This window comes from Thunnus thynnus, chromosome 10, assembly GCF_963924715.1.
Source record: "Thunnus thynnus chromosome 10, fThuThy2.1, whole genome shotgun sequence".
Lineage (NCBI taxonomy): Eukaryota > Metazoa > Chordata > Actinopteri > Scombriformes > Scombridae > Thunnus > Thunnus thynnus.
In genome coordinates this window covers 1,283,910-1,300,765 of record NC_089526.1, presented here as the reverse complement: position 1 = coordinate 1,300,765, position 16,856 = coordinate 1,283,910, and the positions used below count along the sequence as shown (strand labels likewise).

The window sequence follows — 16,856 nt, the reverse complement described above, 5'->3', positions numbered from 1 at the left end:
TATGATACGACGTGATAACACACTTCCTGCATCGCTGTCTTAGACCAATCAGATCGTCCTGTGTGTGAATGAAGACCAGACCTGCTGCTCTCCTGTTTACTCCTGTAATCTGCATGACCTTCAACCTTTATTATGAATAATCGTGATACACACAGATCCATAAGTTTCATATGTTTGTCTGATGTTACCCGACTTTCCACACACAAGAAACTCAATCTACACACAGTTTCAACACATCTGTCACCACAACCTGATCCAAGGTGGACCGCTGCCGTCCGTCCTCCCGCTGCCGTCCGTCCTCCCGCTCAACCCGGTCGCCAGAAGAAAACGTTGGCATCGAACATTTCTGCAAACCACAGAAACGTTTAATATGTGTTTCAACACATGAATTACATATCATATCAACATTTCTACAAATGTAGCATTTTAACATTTCTACCTGTTGAATAATGATGTTTTCTGGTGTGACAACGCTGTGGTTCAGGTCTGGTTAGGTTTAGGCACAAAGACCACTTGGTTAGGGTTAGAGAAAGATCATGGTTTGGGTTAAAATAAAAATAAAAAATAAAATAAAAACGGCTGCAAATGTCCTGACGTCACGCTAAAAACACCCGCTTTTGTCGGTTGAAACTGGAAGCGGACATCGGTTTCGGTTTCGAGGTGGTCTGGAACCGTCTTCTCTGCTGATTTCCAACTTGCTGCCAACAAACTTACTAACCGTCCACCTGCTCCTCCTCCTCCTATACAGGAAAGATCAACTCATATAGATCACATGTGAACTACGTCACTTTGTTGAAATGTTAATATGCTACGTATGATATTCAATGTTTCTGTGGTTTGCAGAAACGTTGAATATCTACGTTTTATTCTGGCGACCAGGCTGTCCTCCTGCTGCAGGCGTCGCCGGTGGAGACGAGAGGCTGCTTTGTCTCCGCCTGCAGCTTCGTTTACAAGAATTTGACAAATTTTAAGACATGTGGCAAACTCAGATAAACAGTTAGACTACATACAGACAGCTGTCATGATATTAGCTTAACCAACATACCAGCGGCGGATGAGAGACTGTGGACAAAGCAGATGAAAATGTTTCTGCTGGTTGAACAGCTGGTTTGATAAATTTTTTATTGGCTTTTTATTCACGACGGTTTTGTTGCGTTTTGTTGAGTGTAGCTGTCGTCAACTCAAGTAAAACTTTATCTTTCACTTCATCCTAAAAAACTAAAACGAAATATTCTGAATCCTTCTCATGTCAGTATGAAGACTGAAGAAGACACAACAGCGGCTTCAGAGACAATAAATGTATTTTGGGAGTCGTGATGTTTGTAACTTGCGTCCAATCTTCTTTCTTTTTCTTCTTCTTCTCCCCAACATCTGTCTGCAGCTCAGCATCCAGCTGTGACCTACAAACTAAATCTGTTTCCAGTCTGTGAAGTCTCGTTTGTTTCAAGGCTTTCAGCAGCAAACAGAGACGAGAACACAACAACAGCTTTTGATCTTCATCTGGACACAAAAGTCTAATTAGAAAGAACATCAGTAACATTTCATTTAAACCTGATTATCGTTAATTATCGTTACTGTAGTCAGAATATTATTAATATAAGTTAACGACACAACAATGAACTGAAATCTCTTCTCTGATGAGTAAAATAAATGAGATAATCTCTCTCTTTGTGCTCCAGTGAAGTGTTTCTGTTTTTTTGTCCACAGTGCACAGTGTGGGACTGGGACTCCAACGGCAAACACGACTACATCGGAGAATTCGAGGCGACGTTCAAAGAGATGAGAGGAGCCATCGATGGAAGACAGGTACGCTGCAACTATTGATCTTCATCTTCTTAATAATCATCTTTAAAGAATTATCTGTTGGTTATAAATATCTCTTGGTTCTTGACTGAGCAGATGAAAACATTTGAAGACGTCACTTTGGGCTCTGAGAAATTATAACCAATCATGAAAATAATCAGCAGATTAATCAATAATTGTTTTAATTTATAGCTAATTGTAGCTCTAGTTGTCTCTGACGTTGTTTTACATCAGATAAGAATGAAAGAGGAACAGTTTTAACGTATTATGTGATGCAGTTATGTGTTTACTGAATGAAAGTGTTGGTTTATTGTTAAAATGTTGGGTTTTATTATTAGTAAATCAGACTGTGTGTGTGTGAGATGGAAGCAGAAAGCTCAACATGAAGTCATATTTTTAAATGTTGTGGTGATATTATTTACTGTGCTGACGTGTTGTTTACTACATGTGTACTGTACGTGAGGAAATATGAGTCTAATATCATGATACTGTTGTCTCAACAAAAAGATCAGAGTTTGATGAGTTCCTTCTAAAATAAGGAACAGAGTTCAAATATACTGTGGTTGAACGTACCAGGTTTCCTTTATTAACTTGAGGTGAACATTTGTAGAAATGCTGCCTGCAAGTCAAAACTCAGGGCTTCAACCTGCTGTATACGTTGACATCGGCTCATTGTGCGCCTCCATAAACAAGCCGTTTGTGCTGGAGCCTTAGTTGCTAAGGTGGTTGCTAAGGCGGTTGCTAAGGTGTTTCCATGTGTTGTTCAGCTCCAACATGTACGGATGGATTTGAGAAGTTGACATTTGGAGTAAAGAAGGAGAAAAAGAAGTGAAATCCTGCTACTATAGTTTGTTTACGTAGCCTCCGGAGGCGGAGGAAGCTTCCTGAAAGCTGACCAATCAGAACAGAGTGGGCTCATCAGGAGGCGGGCCTTAAAGAGACAGGAGCTAAAACGGCCTGTTTCAGACAGAGGCTGAACTGAGGGGCTGCATAAAGGACCAGTAGAAGATAAATAAGGAGTTTTTAACTGGAAATCATGCAAAGATATTCCAGTAGAGCCCCATTATTTAAAGTACAATAATAAACTGTGAGGAGCAGCAAACTAAGCATTCAAAAAAAGATAAAAGACACAGTTACTAAGAGAAAAGACAAACAGCAACAAGCAGCTTCTTAAAACTCCGTATGAAGTCAGTAACTATCAGTCTGCTCGTTAAACACCTGCTCGTTAAGGATCTCACAGGCAGACCTGCTGATTATTATTAAGAGTGACAGCAGAGAGACCAGTGAACGTCCACATCATTCATTCTTATCAGCTGCTCTTCACATATTTTACACCTCTAAACATGTTGCAGCCAGCACTGAACCTCAGAGCTGCCTGTTAGAAGGTTTTATCTTGATATTTTATTATGTATTTTGTGTAATCAGACAGCTTCTGCACAAAAAAAGCTGTTTTGTGATCATCAACATGTAGCATCAGATTGAGCCTGAGCACATTTACAGTCACATGTCAACAAGTGAAACCAAATGCAAATACACAGAGTATAACTGCTTCATATTTCATTTATTCATATTCACAGCTGTGTTGACAGCAGATCTGTGGTTGGAGGCTGTTTGCTTCAGACTCCTGAGGGACTCCTGCAGAGTCAGAAATCCTCCTGAAGGAGAAATATCCTTGTGAGGCAGATATCTGTTCACTCTGACAGAAAGTCCTTTTTCTCCTTGAGCTGCAGAATCAATTTAATGGCTCAGTGGGAGTCAGACGGAGCGACACCACAGCTCCCACACTCCCGACACACTCACACTCTGTTCTGACCCGGATCAAGTGGCCGCAACCGAACGGACACACACCAACAAAAAGATATTTTATTAAATATAATTAAGCCAAATTGAAGAATTAACTAAATATGTAAATTATGGGGTGTGGTAGTAAGTCAGTGGTGTGTGATGTGCAGGAGTGGAAGATGTGTGTGTGTGTGTGTGTGTGTGTGTGTGTGTGTGTGTGTGTGTGACGGTGCATAAAAGCAAAGTAAATAACTAAAGTAAGTGAACCGAACCAAACGGGAGCCTGCAGGGAGGCAGAGAGAGAGTGAAAGATGTGTTCCAGGTGTTCCAGGTGTTCCAGGTTACTTTACTCTAATCAATCACCTGCAGGGCGAGTAGAGACACAGGTTGGTAACAGATTGAAACTCCAGATGACTGCAGAGGAACATCACAAGTTAAACCTCAGACAGAGAGCAGGAGGAGACTGAGAGACAGCGTCTGATGTTCTGTCTCCTTTTAGCTGTGCTTTGGTCTCCACCATCGAATACAAATACGTTATTCGGCAAAGCACAAATAGTGGGATTTTTTTTTTTTTTTTACGAATATTTGTTTCATACAAATATTTTAAAAATTATTTGTTTTTGGGAAGAAGAAAAAAACATGTCAGACACCAGCGTGCAGGTCGGTTACATCACTATCTCAGTGTCTCTCCTCTGCTCCGCTGTGACGTCTATCAGCAGGTCTCAGTGAGGGGAGTCACATCCACCTGCTACATGACGCACATTTCCTAATTTGGACATCACTTTAATTTTCATCTTTAATTTTTTAAAATTATAAGCGTAATAAAAACAAAAACAGGATTTTAAGCCTCCACTTTTATTCGAATACAAATACAAATAATTTTGCTGCCTCAACAAATACAAATACTGGACTCTCTGCACATCACTAATACAGAATCACAACGTCAGGACTCTGATGTTCTTTGAGAAATTTATAATGTAGCACAAAGTCCAGAGGTTGTTTATCTGCAGCGCAACAAGCTGGTGAAGCTGTAAACAGAACTGTGTTTCTGCACATGCTCAGTGGCGTCTGCCGTACACAGAACTACTCTCTGGAGACTGAAAACATGATGCTGTTATTAGTCTTTGGAGCCGTTTCTAAACAAACTAACATGATCAAACTCTTCATGATGAAGGAACATGTGACCCAGAGCAGCGGTGAGACTCACTGACGTGTTTTTAATCAGATATATCAGCTTTAATACGCACACAATACTCGTTAGTAAATCAGTTCATTGTTGGTTTGGATCCAAACATGAGATTTGTTGACAAGAAGAAAAATAACATTGCCAACCAAATACAGATACAAATAAGCTTCTACTATCCAGTATGAACAGGAGGAATGATTACAGCGAGGAAAACCTCTTTGAACTCGTCCTTTATAACTTCATCTCTTCTTCTGCTGAAACCGTTTAGAGATGCTGGCGTCTGCATTGACTGATTAACCAGCGTTACCCCGCCGCTGCAACGCTAATGTGGCTACAAACCAACCATCTGCAGCAGATTTTGACCCCAGCCAGTCGAAGCAGAAACGATCTGATCTCCGTTTTGTGCTGCAGCTCCAGGATTCCATGAAAGCTGCCAATTAGCAGCATGACGTCCTTTTTAAAAAACGCACCTTTGGGGGCTGAACAGCCACCAGGTTTGTCGAGACAGACGGCGTGATGTGATTACCCCGCACACACCGGCGGCAGAGACCGAGCTAATGAAGACACAGCTGTCAGAAAGAAAAGCTGTTTGACAGAAATGAGGCAGTCACTAATTAAACTGCTGCCCGTCCCTGCTTTAACGGCGCTCTTGTCTCCAAACATTCAGGTTGTGCGTTTGATCGGGAGATTCCCAGAAGATGACAACATATGGCTGAAAGCACACAAACAATCTGAGGCGGGAGGATTCCTCAGCTGAGCCGCTCTGTCAGCCGTCTCATTACCAGTGACGAGGAGTCCAATATTTCCAGAGTAATGATCCTGTGAGACTGTCGGGATGAATTATACCACAGTTTTCTGTCAGAGGGACTCCTCTTCCTCTTCCTCTTCCTCTCTTCAACAAATATCCACCTTCTGCAGGTCAAAGAGGCTGAAAACTGACACACAGAAACAACTGAAGGTGATAAATGCATCATGGTGACTGGAGGATCATTCATTTTGCTGTCACATGGACTCAGGACAAGAAGGAAGCTCTTCTGGAAATTACATTTATATATTACTAAATTATTTTCCCAGTTACATCATGATGACAAACATTAAAGCTGAACTGCAGCGATTTTCCACCTCAGCATGTTTTCAGGTGTATGAAATAGTATAAGAGCCAGTGATGCTATATATGTTCTTACTAGGGGTCTGCCCGGATACAAATATGTTATTCGGCAAAGCACAAATAATGGATTATTTGCAAATATTTGTTTCGTACGAATATTTTTAAAATTATTTGTTTTTGGGAAGAAGAAAACAACATGTCAAATACCAGCGTGCAGGTCGGTTACATCACTATCTCAGTGTCTCTCCTCTGCTCCGCTGTGACGTCTATCAGCAGGTCTCAACAAGGGGAGTCACATCCACCTGCTACATGACGCACATTTCCTTATTTGGACATCACTTTAATTTTCATCTATAATTTTCTAAAATTAAAAGCGTAATAAAAACAAAAACAGGATTTTTAAGCCTCTTTCCACTTTTATTCAAATGCAAATACAAATAATTTTGCTGCCTCAACAAATACAAATACAAATACAAATACAAATATAAATACAAATATAAATACAAATACTGGACTCTCTGCACATCACTAGTTCTTACATTATTTAAGTTCATGCTGCAGTTACTCCACAGTATATGTAAAGTTCAAGTATATTTTGAAGAGGGTTATAGGTGTATATATTTACTATTTTTTCTCTAGAATGCAGGAAAATATATTTTTGTTGTTAGTGACGGTGGGTCGGGACATACAGTAGTTTTAATGCACATGTGCAATAATGCAAAAACACTAAAGTGTAGAAGAATCTGCAGATATGTTCAGATTGAATCAAGTCTTTATGACATCGTGACATCGACTCTGTAATGGACCAGCTGGCTTTATGTTCATCTGGCGTTTTCCCGCCTCCGGTGGACTAGTGAGGAACATTCAGTGGAACACAAGTCAAAACTAAACTACTCTGTAGATTAAGTGGCCCAGAAACTTGAAACTGTAAGTGGTAAAAAAGCCTCTGTGTCTCCAGAGTTGGCTGATGATGTCACTGGTGATGTCACTGATGATGTCACTTGAGTCGGCGTCAGTTGGGTCTGAAAACTACAAGTTTAGTAAAAAAGTAAAAGTAAAGTAAAGTAAAAACAACGAGGGGGTGTTGAGTCAGAGAGAAGTTTGGTTAGCAGACCTCTGCTTGAGGCTAACAGCTCCAGGCTACATTAGCTGCTACTAGCATGATACAGTTGCATTATGGGTAATATAAGCGCCAGTTTTGACAAGGAAGAAGAATGTTTGAAATAAAAAAGACGATATATCTGATTCTTATACTTTTTTTTAAAATAAGTGTCCATTATAAACACAATAAATTATTCAAAGATTCTGGATTTTTACATGAAGGAGAAGAAGGAGATTTTTAAATATTTTAAAATATATCTGCAGATCTTTAATCAGTGTTTTGATGTTTGGAATAATTTTCATTTTATTGAGATTTCAGGTTTGTTTCCATGGAGATATTTTTGAGTTTATACAGTGACTTTGATGTTTTCTGGTATTAAAAATATAAATAAGTTATGATCCTTTTCTAGATGAGTTGTTATAGTCGTATGAACAGTGATCACACCTGCAGCCTCTCCTGCCGTTATGTGAATCCTCTTTGTAGGTTTCAGTAATCTCAGGTTTGTTTCCAGTGTTTTATCCTCCGCTGACAGAGCTGCACTGTAAGTCTCTCCACCCTGCTGTTATGAGGCAGAGGAGGAGAACCGTTTCACCCTCCTTCACAGGAAACACACAGAGTCCCGCCGGGGGAAACCTCCTCTGTCTTCTTCTTCTCTCTTCACGTTTTATTTATTGGCCTCCTTCCACAGCTGACAGTCTCCTCCCGGCCCGGCGACACAGAAACAAGAATCCCTCTGAGCCGAAGCCTCCAGAGAGCTCGTCGCTCATCCTCCTCCATCCTCCTCCATCCAACCGCCCAGACACAAACACAGTCGCACGGTCACCGCGGTTACATGTGATGGAGTCAGAGCGAATCCTCGGCGGCCTGTTTGGGCAGCTGAAGGATTGTCTTTTGCTCGGAGGGTTTGTGGTGTGAACATCGCTGTAACAGGCTGAATATAAAGCAGCAGTTCAGCCTGTGTTTCCTCCACCTGCAGGCTGTTTTCACTGTCTTCTGTCTAGAGCTGAAAAATTTAAAAGATTTCATCTAATTACCATTTTAAATTGAGGTTATGCTCTACAATTTAATTTCAGGCCAGTGTTGTTGGTCTATATAGCATTAAAGATTTGAAATGGGTAGAAAAAAAATCCTTAATGGACACATATTCTGCACATCTCCAGCTCTATATTTATATTCTGGGGCTCTACTGGAATAAAAACTCCTTATTTATCTTCTACTGGTCCTTTATGCAGCCCCTCAGTTCAGCCTCTGTCTGTAACAGGCCGTTTTAGCTTCTGTCTCTTTAAGGCCCGCCTCCTGATGAGCCCACTCTGTTCTGATTGGTCAGCTTCAGGAAGCTTCCTCTGTAAACAAACTATAGTAGCAGGATTTCACTTCTTTTTCTCCTTCTTTACTCCAAATGTCAACTTCTCAAATCCGTCCGTACATGTTGGAGCCGAACAACACATGGAAACACCTTAGCAACCGCCTTAGCAACCACCTTAGCAACCACCTTAGCAACAAAACCTACAGAGCTGACACCTGTTTATGAGCATGTGCGACAAGCCGATGTCACCTCGTCAGCAAGGTAGAAAAAAAACACAGCAAACGAAGCGTTTACAGCAGGTAAAGCCCTGAGTTTTGACTTGCAGGCAGTATTGGAACTTTGACCATGTTTAACATTTGACATCAGGACAGGATATAAATAACTGAAAATCACTAACAGCATGATATGTCCCCTTTAAAATATACAAAGTAATATTACAGGTCATTTGTGCCTCAAAAGGACATTAATTCTTCTGTTAAGGTGTAAATGTCAAACTTTAATGCAGGAGACAGTTTCATCCTGTTAATGTACACTTTAAAAGAACATTTCTTCTAACTTTGAACTATTCTGTAGTTGACAGTTGAGCTGCAAACATTAGTTATTTATTGATTAATCAGTTAATCATTTTGAATATTTCTTTGTCCAAATTCTTTTGTTCTAGTTTGTTAAATGACATTTTAAAAAATCATCTTTGGTTTTGGAAACACTGATGCACATTTTTCACCTTTTTCTGACATTTTATGGACCAAACAAACTAATCGAGATAATAATCAATAGATTGATTGATAATGAAAATAATGGTTGCAGTTCTAGATGCCATGTGTAGATATTGTATTTTAACAGAATGTAATCCAGCATTTTGGAACATTTTGAAGAGTTAACCTTCTTTATAATGTTGACTAAAAGTCATTAAGAGTAAATGAGTGCAGCTGAGCAGCTAATGAGCTGAGCTGCAGGACAAGATGTGTTCATGGTTGTGAGTTTAGATAAGAAGGAGAGTTTAACAGGAAGCTGATGTGGTTGTTGTTCAGAGAGTTGATGCTCTTGTGTTGAGTAGCAGGATGCGATCAGGCTCAGTGTGACCGACTGAACGATACTTCATCCAAATAATGTAAAACTAATTAAATGTGTACATTTCTGCCTTTTAGTTTCAGATTTTTTCTCCCTTAAACCTTTGAAAATAAATATTTTATGACCAAAACAAACGTAGAAGCCATCGTTCCCTATGAACTGTTCTGATCATGAGCCGTCTGATGTGTTCAGGGATTTAGTTTTAAATTGACTCTGATCTTTGTGAACCGAATCAAACCCCGACAGAAATGATCCGTGTGCACGAGAGAGAGAAGGTTATTAATGCAGTCATAGAGGCTTTTCTGATTATGATCCAAAACTGAGGAGGAAAAATATGGATATGATGTGTTTATGCACCTGTGGAGAATGAAAGGAGCAGCGTTTCCTGTCTGAAACATAAACACAACACATCCCCGAGACACTGCTGCTTTTGTTTCCCTCTACAATGTCTGTCAGTCAGGCCTTTGTAATGTTATGTAATCCAACACACACACACACACACACACACACACACACACACACACAGATCCAGAGGAATAATTAGTGTGTTCACCTGGAAGCAGCAGCTGCTTGATGCTGCCGTCTGTAAACATCTTTTATTTCACGTCGTCTACGAACAATTAACTGATGACATGAAGCGTCTTTGTTTAAATGAGCATCATGTTGAACTGAAGTCGCACTTTGAAGAAGAGTCCGACTGTAAAACCTCATGTCTGGAGGAGAGAAGAGAGCTGCAGCATGTTAGTGGAATTTAAAGATAAATGTAGTTAAGCAGACTGTTATTTGTCACCTTGAAAAGATAAATATTCTGTCTTGTCGTGTGTTTGGTGTGAAAGAAAGAACTGAAGACAAGCTAGAGGTCACCTGGATCAGTCCGCTGGGATCAGCGCTCGGCTGCAAAGACAATTTCACAAAGTAGCCGAACTGTAATTACAACTTCCTGTCTGTCACGTGATGCACACTGAGCGGCTGTAACACGGTGAATAAATGTTTCTGAGTGAAATGATTTGTTTTATTATCAGAATTTGATCCATTTGGCCTGATAACATTTAAAAGGTCTTTTAAGAAATATTTATAGGCGTCTAAAACCGCTGCGTGATTAAAATATTTTATCCTCGTTAAAATGAACGAGCAGCGGGCTCGGCCAGCGGAAGTCTCTACTGAGCATGCTCTGTAATGATCAGGAAGCATGAGCGACATCCGACATCCGACACAGATTTTTTAGCTTCATTGGTCATTTGAATGAACAGGACGCCATGTTTGAGTCCAGGATCCAGTTCATCCATACTGGGGACCTTAAAGGAAGTGGTGGTTCTGTGAACGTGTGAACAACTTCTCTGATTTATACTATTAATGGAACAAATATCTGTCTGTTCATCTGTTACTGGTGTGTGTGTGTGTGTTGCAGGTGCAGTGGCCGTGCATTAATCCCAAATACAAGGTGAAGAAGAAGAATTACAAGAACTCCGGGATCGTCATCCTCAACCAGTGCAAGGTGACCAACATGTTTATTTTCTGTCCTTTCATCTCAGTTTGAAGCATTTTTACTTTAAACCTGATTCATCCAGCAGAGGTGAAGCTTTACTTCTGGGTTTTATTCGGAGGCTGACGTTGGCGTCTGGCTGACAGACTGTTGGAGGAACCAATTATTGTAGCTCTGAGCTGCGTGACTAACCTGACATTTCCTGCCAGACGACGCTGAGCGAGGGGAGTCTGGGGAATCCTGCCGCCGTTGATATGGATGAAAGCCAGATGACATTTAGCCTGATGACACTTGACACCTACCTGAAGAGCTTTCGCTTTAAAACAAGTTAACAGTCGTTTGAGAGAGGAAGCGGCGCCGAATGAGGCGTCGCAAACAACACGGAAACAAATTACAGAGCCGGCTGTGAAGGACGGGAGGTAATTTAAACTTGATAGATGAGCCGTTGGAGAGGAAACGAGAGGACGCAGGAAATGAAAGCAAATGTTTTGAGAGCAGGAGGTGAGTTAGTGTGGAGACGACAGAATGAGAGCAGGTTTACTAACGAACGGCAGGTAACGACCAGTCGATCCTCCTTTCATCTGCTTATGTTTAATGATAATCCAGAAAGATGATTAACTCTGATCTCATTCTGTCAGTTTGACCTTAAAACCATCAGGAGGTGTTGGGAGGAGACTGCAGGCTGGAGAACATTCTGCTTTATTTAAGCAGGAACTGAAAACCAGGACGAAGATACAAACTGAACCAAGAGCAGACTGAGAGCTGATTGGCTGACAGGACTAACGAGACTGACGCAGAACCATAATCATGAACAAACCATCCCAGAACTCACATGAACACAAAATAAACTCCAGCGTACGATGCTGTCGACTGAAACATGAAGTCCAGTCTCACACAGGCAGAAACGCCTGAGGCCAACTGGTGGAGGGACAGTCAGACTGGTGGAGGGACAGTCAGACTGGTGGAGGGACAGTCAGACTGGTGGAGGGACAGTCAGACTGGTGGAGGGACAGTCAGACTGGGACAGAACCAGAACATGAGGAGCAGCGTTCCTGCTTCCTGCTGTGATAATGTATTTATATTCTTCACAGCTCTGCATTATAATGACCTGTTCATCCTGACTGAAGTAGGAATAATAATAATAATAATAAATGAGATTTATACAGCGTCTCTCAAAACACCTGAGGACGCTTTACAAAAAAGGAGAAAAAGAAAACAGGAAGGTTTTGAAGGTTTGAAGGAGTCCAGAGGGGCGGCGGCGGGGCGGCGGGGGCGGGGCTCCACTCTAAAATCTGGCCCAGGGCATAAACATGGTCAGGACTGAGGAGAGTCTGGTTCTAAAGGCTGCAGCTGGGTGAATCTGATTGGATGTTAGCAGTCAGCTGATGGACGAGTCAGTGAGGATGAAGCATGAATGAAAACAGCTGATGAAGGTTTGACTTCATCATCTGATGTCATTTAAATATTCATAAACACCAGTCTGTTTTTATTTCCTGTCTGCAGATCATCAAGATGCACTCCTTCCTGGATTACATCATGGGAGGCTGTCAGATCCAGTTTACAGTGAGCGCACACACACACACACACACACACACACACTAAGACACACACACTAACACACACACACACACACTAACACACACACATACACACATACACACACAGTAACACACACACACACACACACACACACACACACACTAAGACACACACACTAACACACACACACACACACACTAACACACACACATACACACATACACACACAGTAACACACACACACACACACACACACACACACACACACACTAACACACACACACACACACACTAACACACACACACACACTAACACACACACACACACGCTAACACACACACACACACACTAACACACACACACACACACTAACACACACACACACACTAACACACACACACACACTAACACACACACACTAACACACACACACACACTAACACACACACACTAACACACACACGCTAACACACACACACACACTAATACACACACGCTAACACACACACACACACACTAACACACACACACACACACAGATTCAGGTCACACTCCGGTCGTCTTCCTGTTTCATTTTACCGCCAGGAGAACGCGAACTAAATAGCTCTGACGTCTCCATGGAAACAGTAACCACGGCGACACCATCCATCATCCATCTGACTGTCCCAGTTAGCATCGGCATCTCTCACTGAGGTCGCACCAGTTAAACCAGTCAGACTAATTATGAAGTCAGCCTTAAAAGACCATCATAAAGAAATGATGTGAAGATTCTGACCAAATGTTTCCTCCAGGAAATAAACTCGTCCTCACTGAGTTCATTGATTAATGGATTAGTCGATCAAATCTGTAACGATTTTAATAATTGATTAATCGTGTCGTTGGTGGCAGATTTTCTGCTTGTTATAAACGGAGGTCTGATGCTCTTAATGACAGTTTTTACATTTTATAGACTAAATGGTTAATTCATTAAATGATTATTATATAATTCAGTGTGACTTTCACTTCCTGAGGATGTCACATGATCAATATGTCTGATTGTCCGTCACTAGTAGGAACCAGAGGAAGAAGCTGCTAACAGCTGATTCTCAGGACTTTAATGGAGACTATCGACTAAAAGAAGAACAGCAGCTAACTCACTGAAGCCTGTTTACAGCCCCAAAGCATTATGGGAATTGTAGTTCTAAAACTGAGAGCTAATTAAGGGCTGCTGCTGCTCAGGTTAGTAGAATCTCCTCAAAAACTCCAAACTGACAGTTTCACAGTTTATGAAACTGATCATTTTGATAAATTAGTTTCAGTTCTGTAAACTTTTTCTCCTCCAACAAACGTAACATCCTTCCTTCAGTCAGGCAGCGACACAAACACGCTGTCGCTCTCCGTCTTCCTGTTGTCAACACATGTAAACACGTAAGTCAACATCGCACAAAGCTGCAGCGACGGCGGCTTCGCTCTCCCTCAGCGCTTAAATGTTTAATCAGCAGCAGCGTCGTCTGAAACCAGCCAGAAGAAGAAGACGAATAACAGAGAAGAAGTTTGTTTTCTGAAAGGTCTTTTTTTAAAACAGTCCAGAGAGGCTTCATCACTCAGGAGGCTCAGAAACTCACTTAACATGTAAACAAGTGAGGAAGCTTCAGTTCAGCAGGAACAACAGGAAGTCAGGTGTGTTTGTGTGCAGCGGCGTGTCCAATCAGCTGTTCTCCAGAGGAAACTCAGACTGCAGGTTATTCTAGTTCACAGACGTCTGAAAGAAGAACACATCAGACTGTTTTCTTTCTTCTTGGATTTAAAGACAAACACTTTACAAAGCCGATGAATCAAGAAAGAAGAACGTTGAGTTCCAGTTGAAAACAGCTGTAAGCGCTCAAACACAAACACAGAGAAACAAACTGCCGACACAAACACACCAGGACGTGCTGAACATACAGTATCTGTGTGAATCCTCAGTGTTACTGAATACAGACCTGAAATATGCTGCCAGTGCTACAAAATATTCTGATTTATTAATAAGGGATGATGAACATCAATGTGATCCTCAAAACGTTTCACAACCGCTTCCTTTAACAATCTGAAATAAACAACATAAGTAGATTTTAACTCAAATATTTAAAATATAATATATATATATAAGATGTGATTCAGCTCCAACATGTTCGGATGGATTTGAGAAGTTGACATTTGGAGTAAAGAAGGAGAAAAAGAAGTGAAATCCTGCTACTATAGTTTGTTTACGTAGGAAGCTTCCTGAAAGCTGACCAATCAGAACAGAGTGGGCTCATCAGGAGGCGGGCCTTAAAGAGACAGGAGCTAAAACGGCCTGTTTCAGACAGAGGCTGAACTGAGGGGCTGCATAAAGGACCAGTAGAAGATAAATAAGGAGTTTTTATTCCAGTAGAGCCCCAGAATATAAATATAGAGGCTGGACATGTGCAGAACACGTCGTCTTTAAGTTCAACCATGAACCCTGCTAGACCTCTTGTGTCACAGTAACATCATGAAAGGGTTAAAGCTGACTTGAGCTTACGCTGTTCTCTGATTGGTTGTCATCTCTGCAGGTAGCCATTGACTTCACGGCGTCTAACGGAGATCCTCGTAACAGCTGCTCGCTGCACTACATCCACCCGTACCAGCCCAACGAGTACCTGAAGGCTCTGGTGGCTGTGGGCGAGATCTGCCAGGACTACGACAGGTCGGTCATCATTACATTAAAAGAGGGTTCCCAGTGTTCCCAGTGTGTCCATATGAACAGTGAAAGAGGTTTTCCTCGCTGTAATCATTCCTCCTGTTCATACTGGATATTAAAAGATCCTTCAAATGTGCTTTTAATGGAAGTGATGGAGGATAAAATCCACAGTGTGTCCACACAGTCATTTAAAAGTTGATGTGAAGCTTCAGAAAATGTTGAACTGTTCCTTTAAGACAAAACAACAGCAGAACATTAAAGGTTTGTGTTGTAAGATATAAATATATCTCCTCTACAGAGCTAAACGACTTTTCTTGTATTTCTGAGAAGTTTCCGTCTCTTTTCTCACTTGTACGAAGCGAGCAGGAAGTAATCACTCACACAGCCAATCAGATGTGATTTTTCTGCTTTGTGTTGAAGGAGCGACAGTCTGAATGAGCTCGTTAACTCCTGCTGGCAGCCAATCACGATCCCTCCTCCTGCGTGTCTTTTCCATTTTAACCTCCGGACTGACCGTCTGCTTCTTTTTTTCTTCTTTTCTTCTCTCAGTGATAAAATGTTCCCGGCGTTCGGCTTCGGCGCTCAGATCCCTCCTGACTACAAGGTAATTTAACAGCTCAGCTCGCCGTCTCTCTCCCAGCATGCTCTCTGTCAGCGAGGGGAAGCCTGGAGAGGCCGAGTGATTACCGGTTCGCCTCCGCCTCCTCCTCGCCCCGGGGGTCCTGCTGGTTGAATAGTAACCCCCTTCCCATGATGCCGTGCAGGGGCACAGCGGCTGTATTCATGTCTCATATTTTACTTTTCAATGCAGTCTAAGCAGCTTCCATTGTCGTGTATTCACAGAGGAGAAGTTAGAAAATGCTAATAACAGACTTACAAAAGTGTTTTTCTGTCAGTTTGGTGCACAGCTCTAAATACTACATTACCCATGAGCCTCTGCTGCTGTTTTATGGAAGAGCGAGCCAGAACAGGTGCTAATTTCCGGAGGCTCATGTGAAAAAATGAAAGAACAAACATTAAAGGAAACAACTTCCAATCCAGAATTACAATAAATACCAAAAAAACACGCAAAAAGAAAAATGCTACAAAGCTAATTGCTACACAGGAAGTGCTCCAGGCCACCAGGGGCAGTCGTGAGAGCAAGTTTCTCTTAAAGTTGATGCTTTCGCTCTTGTGAGCGCTTTGTCCTGAAGGGCTTCCGTACTAATCAAAGTGGTAATGAACAACCAAGAATCTGAAAATAAATGATTTAATCTGTGCTTGTTAGAGAATTTTAAGCTCTGTGATTGGATGTTTCTTCTCAAAATACAACTTGGGAGTCGTAGTTCATTTAAGTTTTTCTTGTAGTTTTGTATCAAAGAACTTGATATTTTCCAACATAGTTCATCTCTTGTTCTGATGATTCAGGAGTGACATCATCTATGAGGAAAAATGAATTTTATTGATTAATCTATCAATCAGAACTCGTGGATTTATGATAAAGATAAGAATCATTCACAAAAAGAGGAGAGTGGATGTTTGGTTGCAGACAGTTTCTTCTTACATTACGTTTGCTTACTCTATGAAATGAATACAGCATCAGTCTGTGGACCGTTGCCCTTGGCAACTGGTGAGTGACTGACACTTCCTGTACAGCAGCTGCCCTGATGTCACCTCCCAGTGATGTACAGCTCACAATTAAACCATCCAGCCTCACCTGAGAGAGAGAGAGAGAGAGGAGCAGACAATCAGCCGCTCAGATTAGATATCAAGAAGAAGAAAATGAAAGAGGCTGGAAACAAGATGGAGAGAGAGA

At 41.4% G+C, this 16,856-nt stretch overlaps 1 protein-coding gene across 3 annotated transcripts in view; it reads left to right on the top strand.

Annotated features, from left to right (window-relative positions):
- Positions 1 to 16,856, top strand: part of cpne4a (copine IVa) — a 79,648-nt gene that overhangs the window by 51,431 nt on the left and 11,361 nt on the right. For all 3 annotated transcript variants that reach the window (XR_010930279.1, XM_067600308.1, XM_067600309.1), the window contains exons 8-12: positions 1,708 to 1,806; positions 10,767 to 10,853; positions 12,345 to 12,404; positions 14,934 to 15,067; positions 15,611 to 15,665. Coding sequence is in view for 2 of the 3 variants with exons in the window: in XM_067600308.1 (XP_067456409.1) it covers positions 1,708 to 1,806; positions 10,767 to 10,853; positions 12,345 to 12,404; positions 14,934 to 15,067; positions 15,611 to 15,665 (435 nt within the window). In the remaining variant the exon portion in view is untranslated. The remainder of the gene's footprint in view (positions 1 to 1,707; positions 1,807 to 10,766; positions 10,854 to 12,344; positions 12,405 to 14,933; positions 15,068 to 15,610; positions 15,666 to 16,856) is intronic.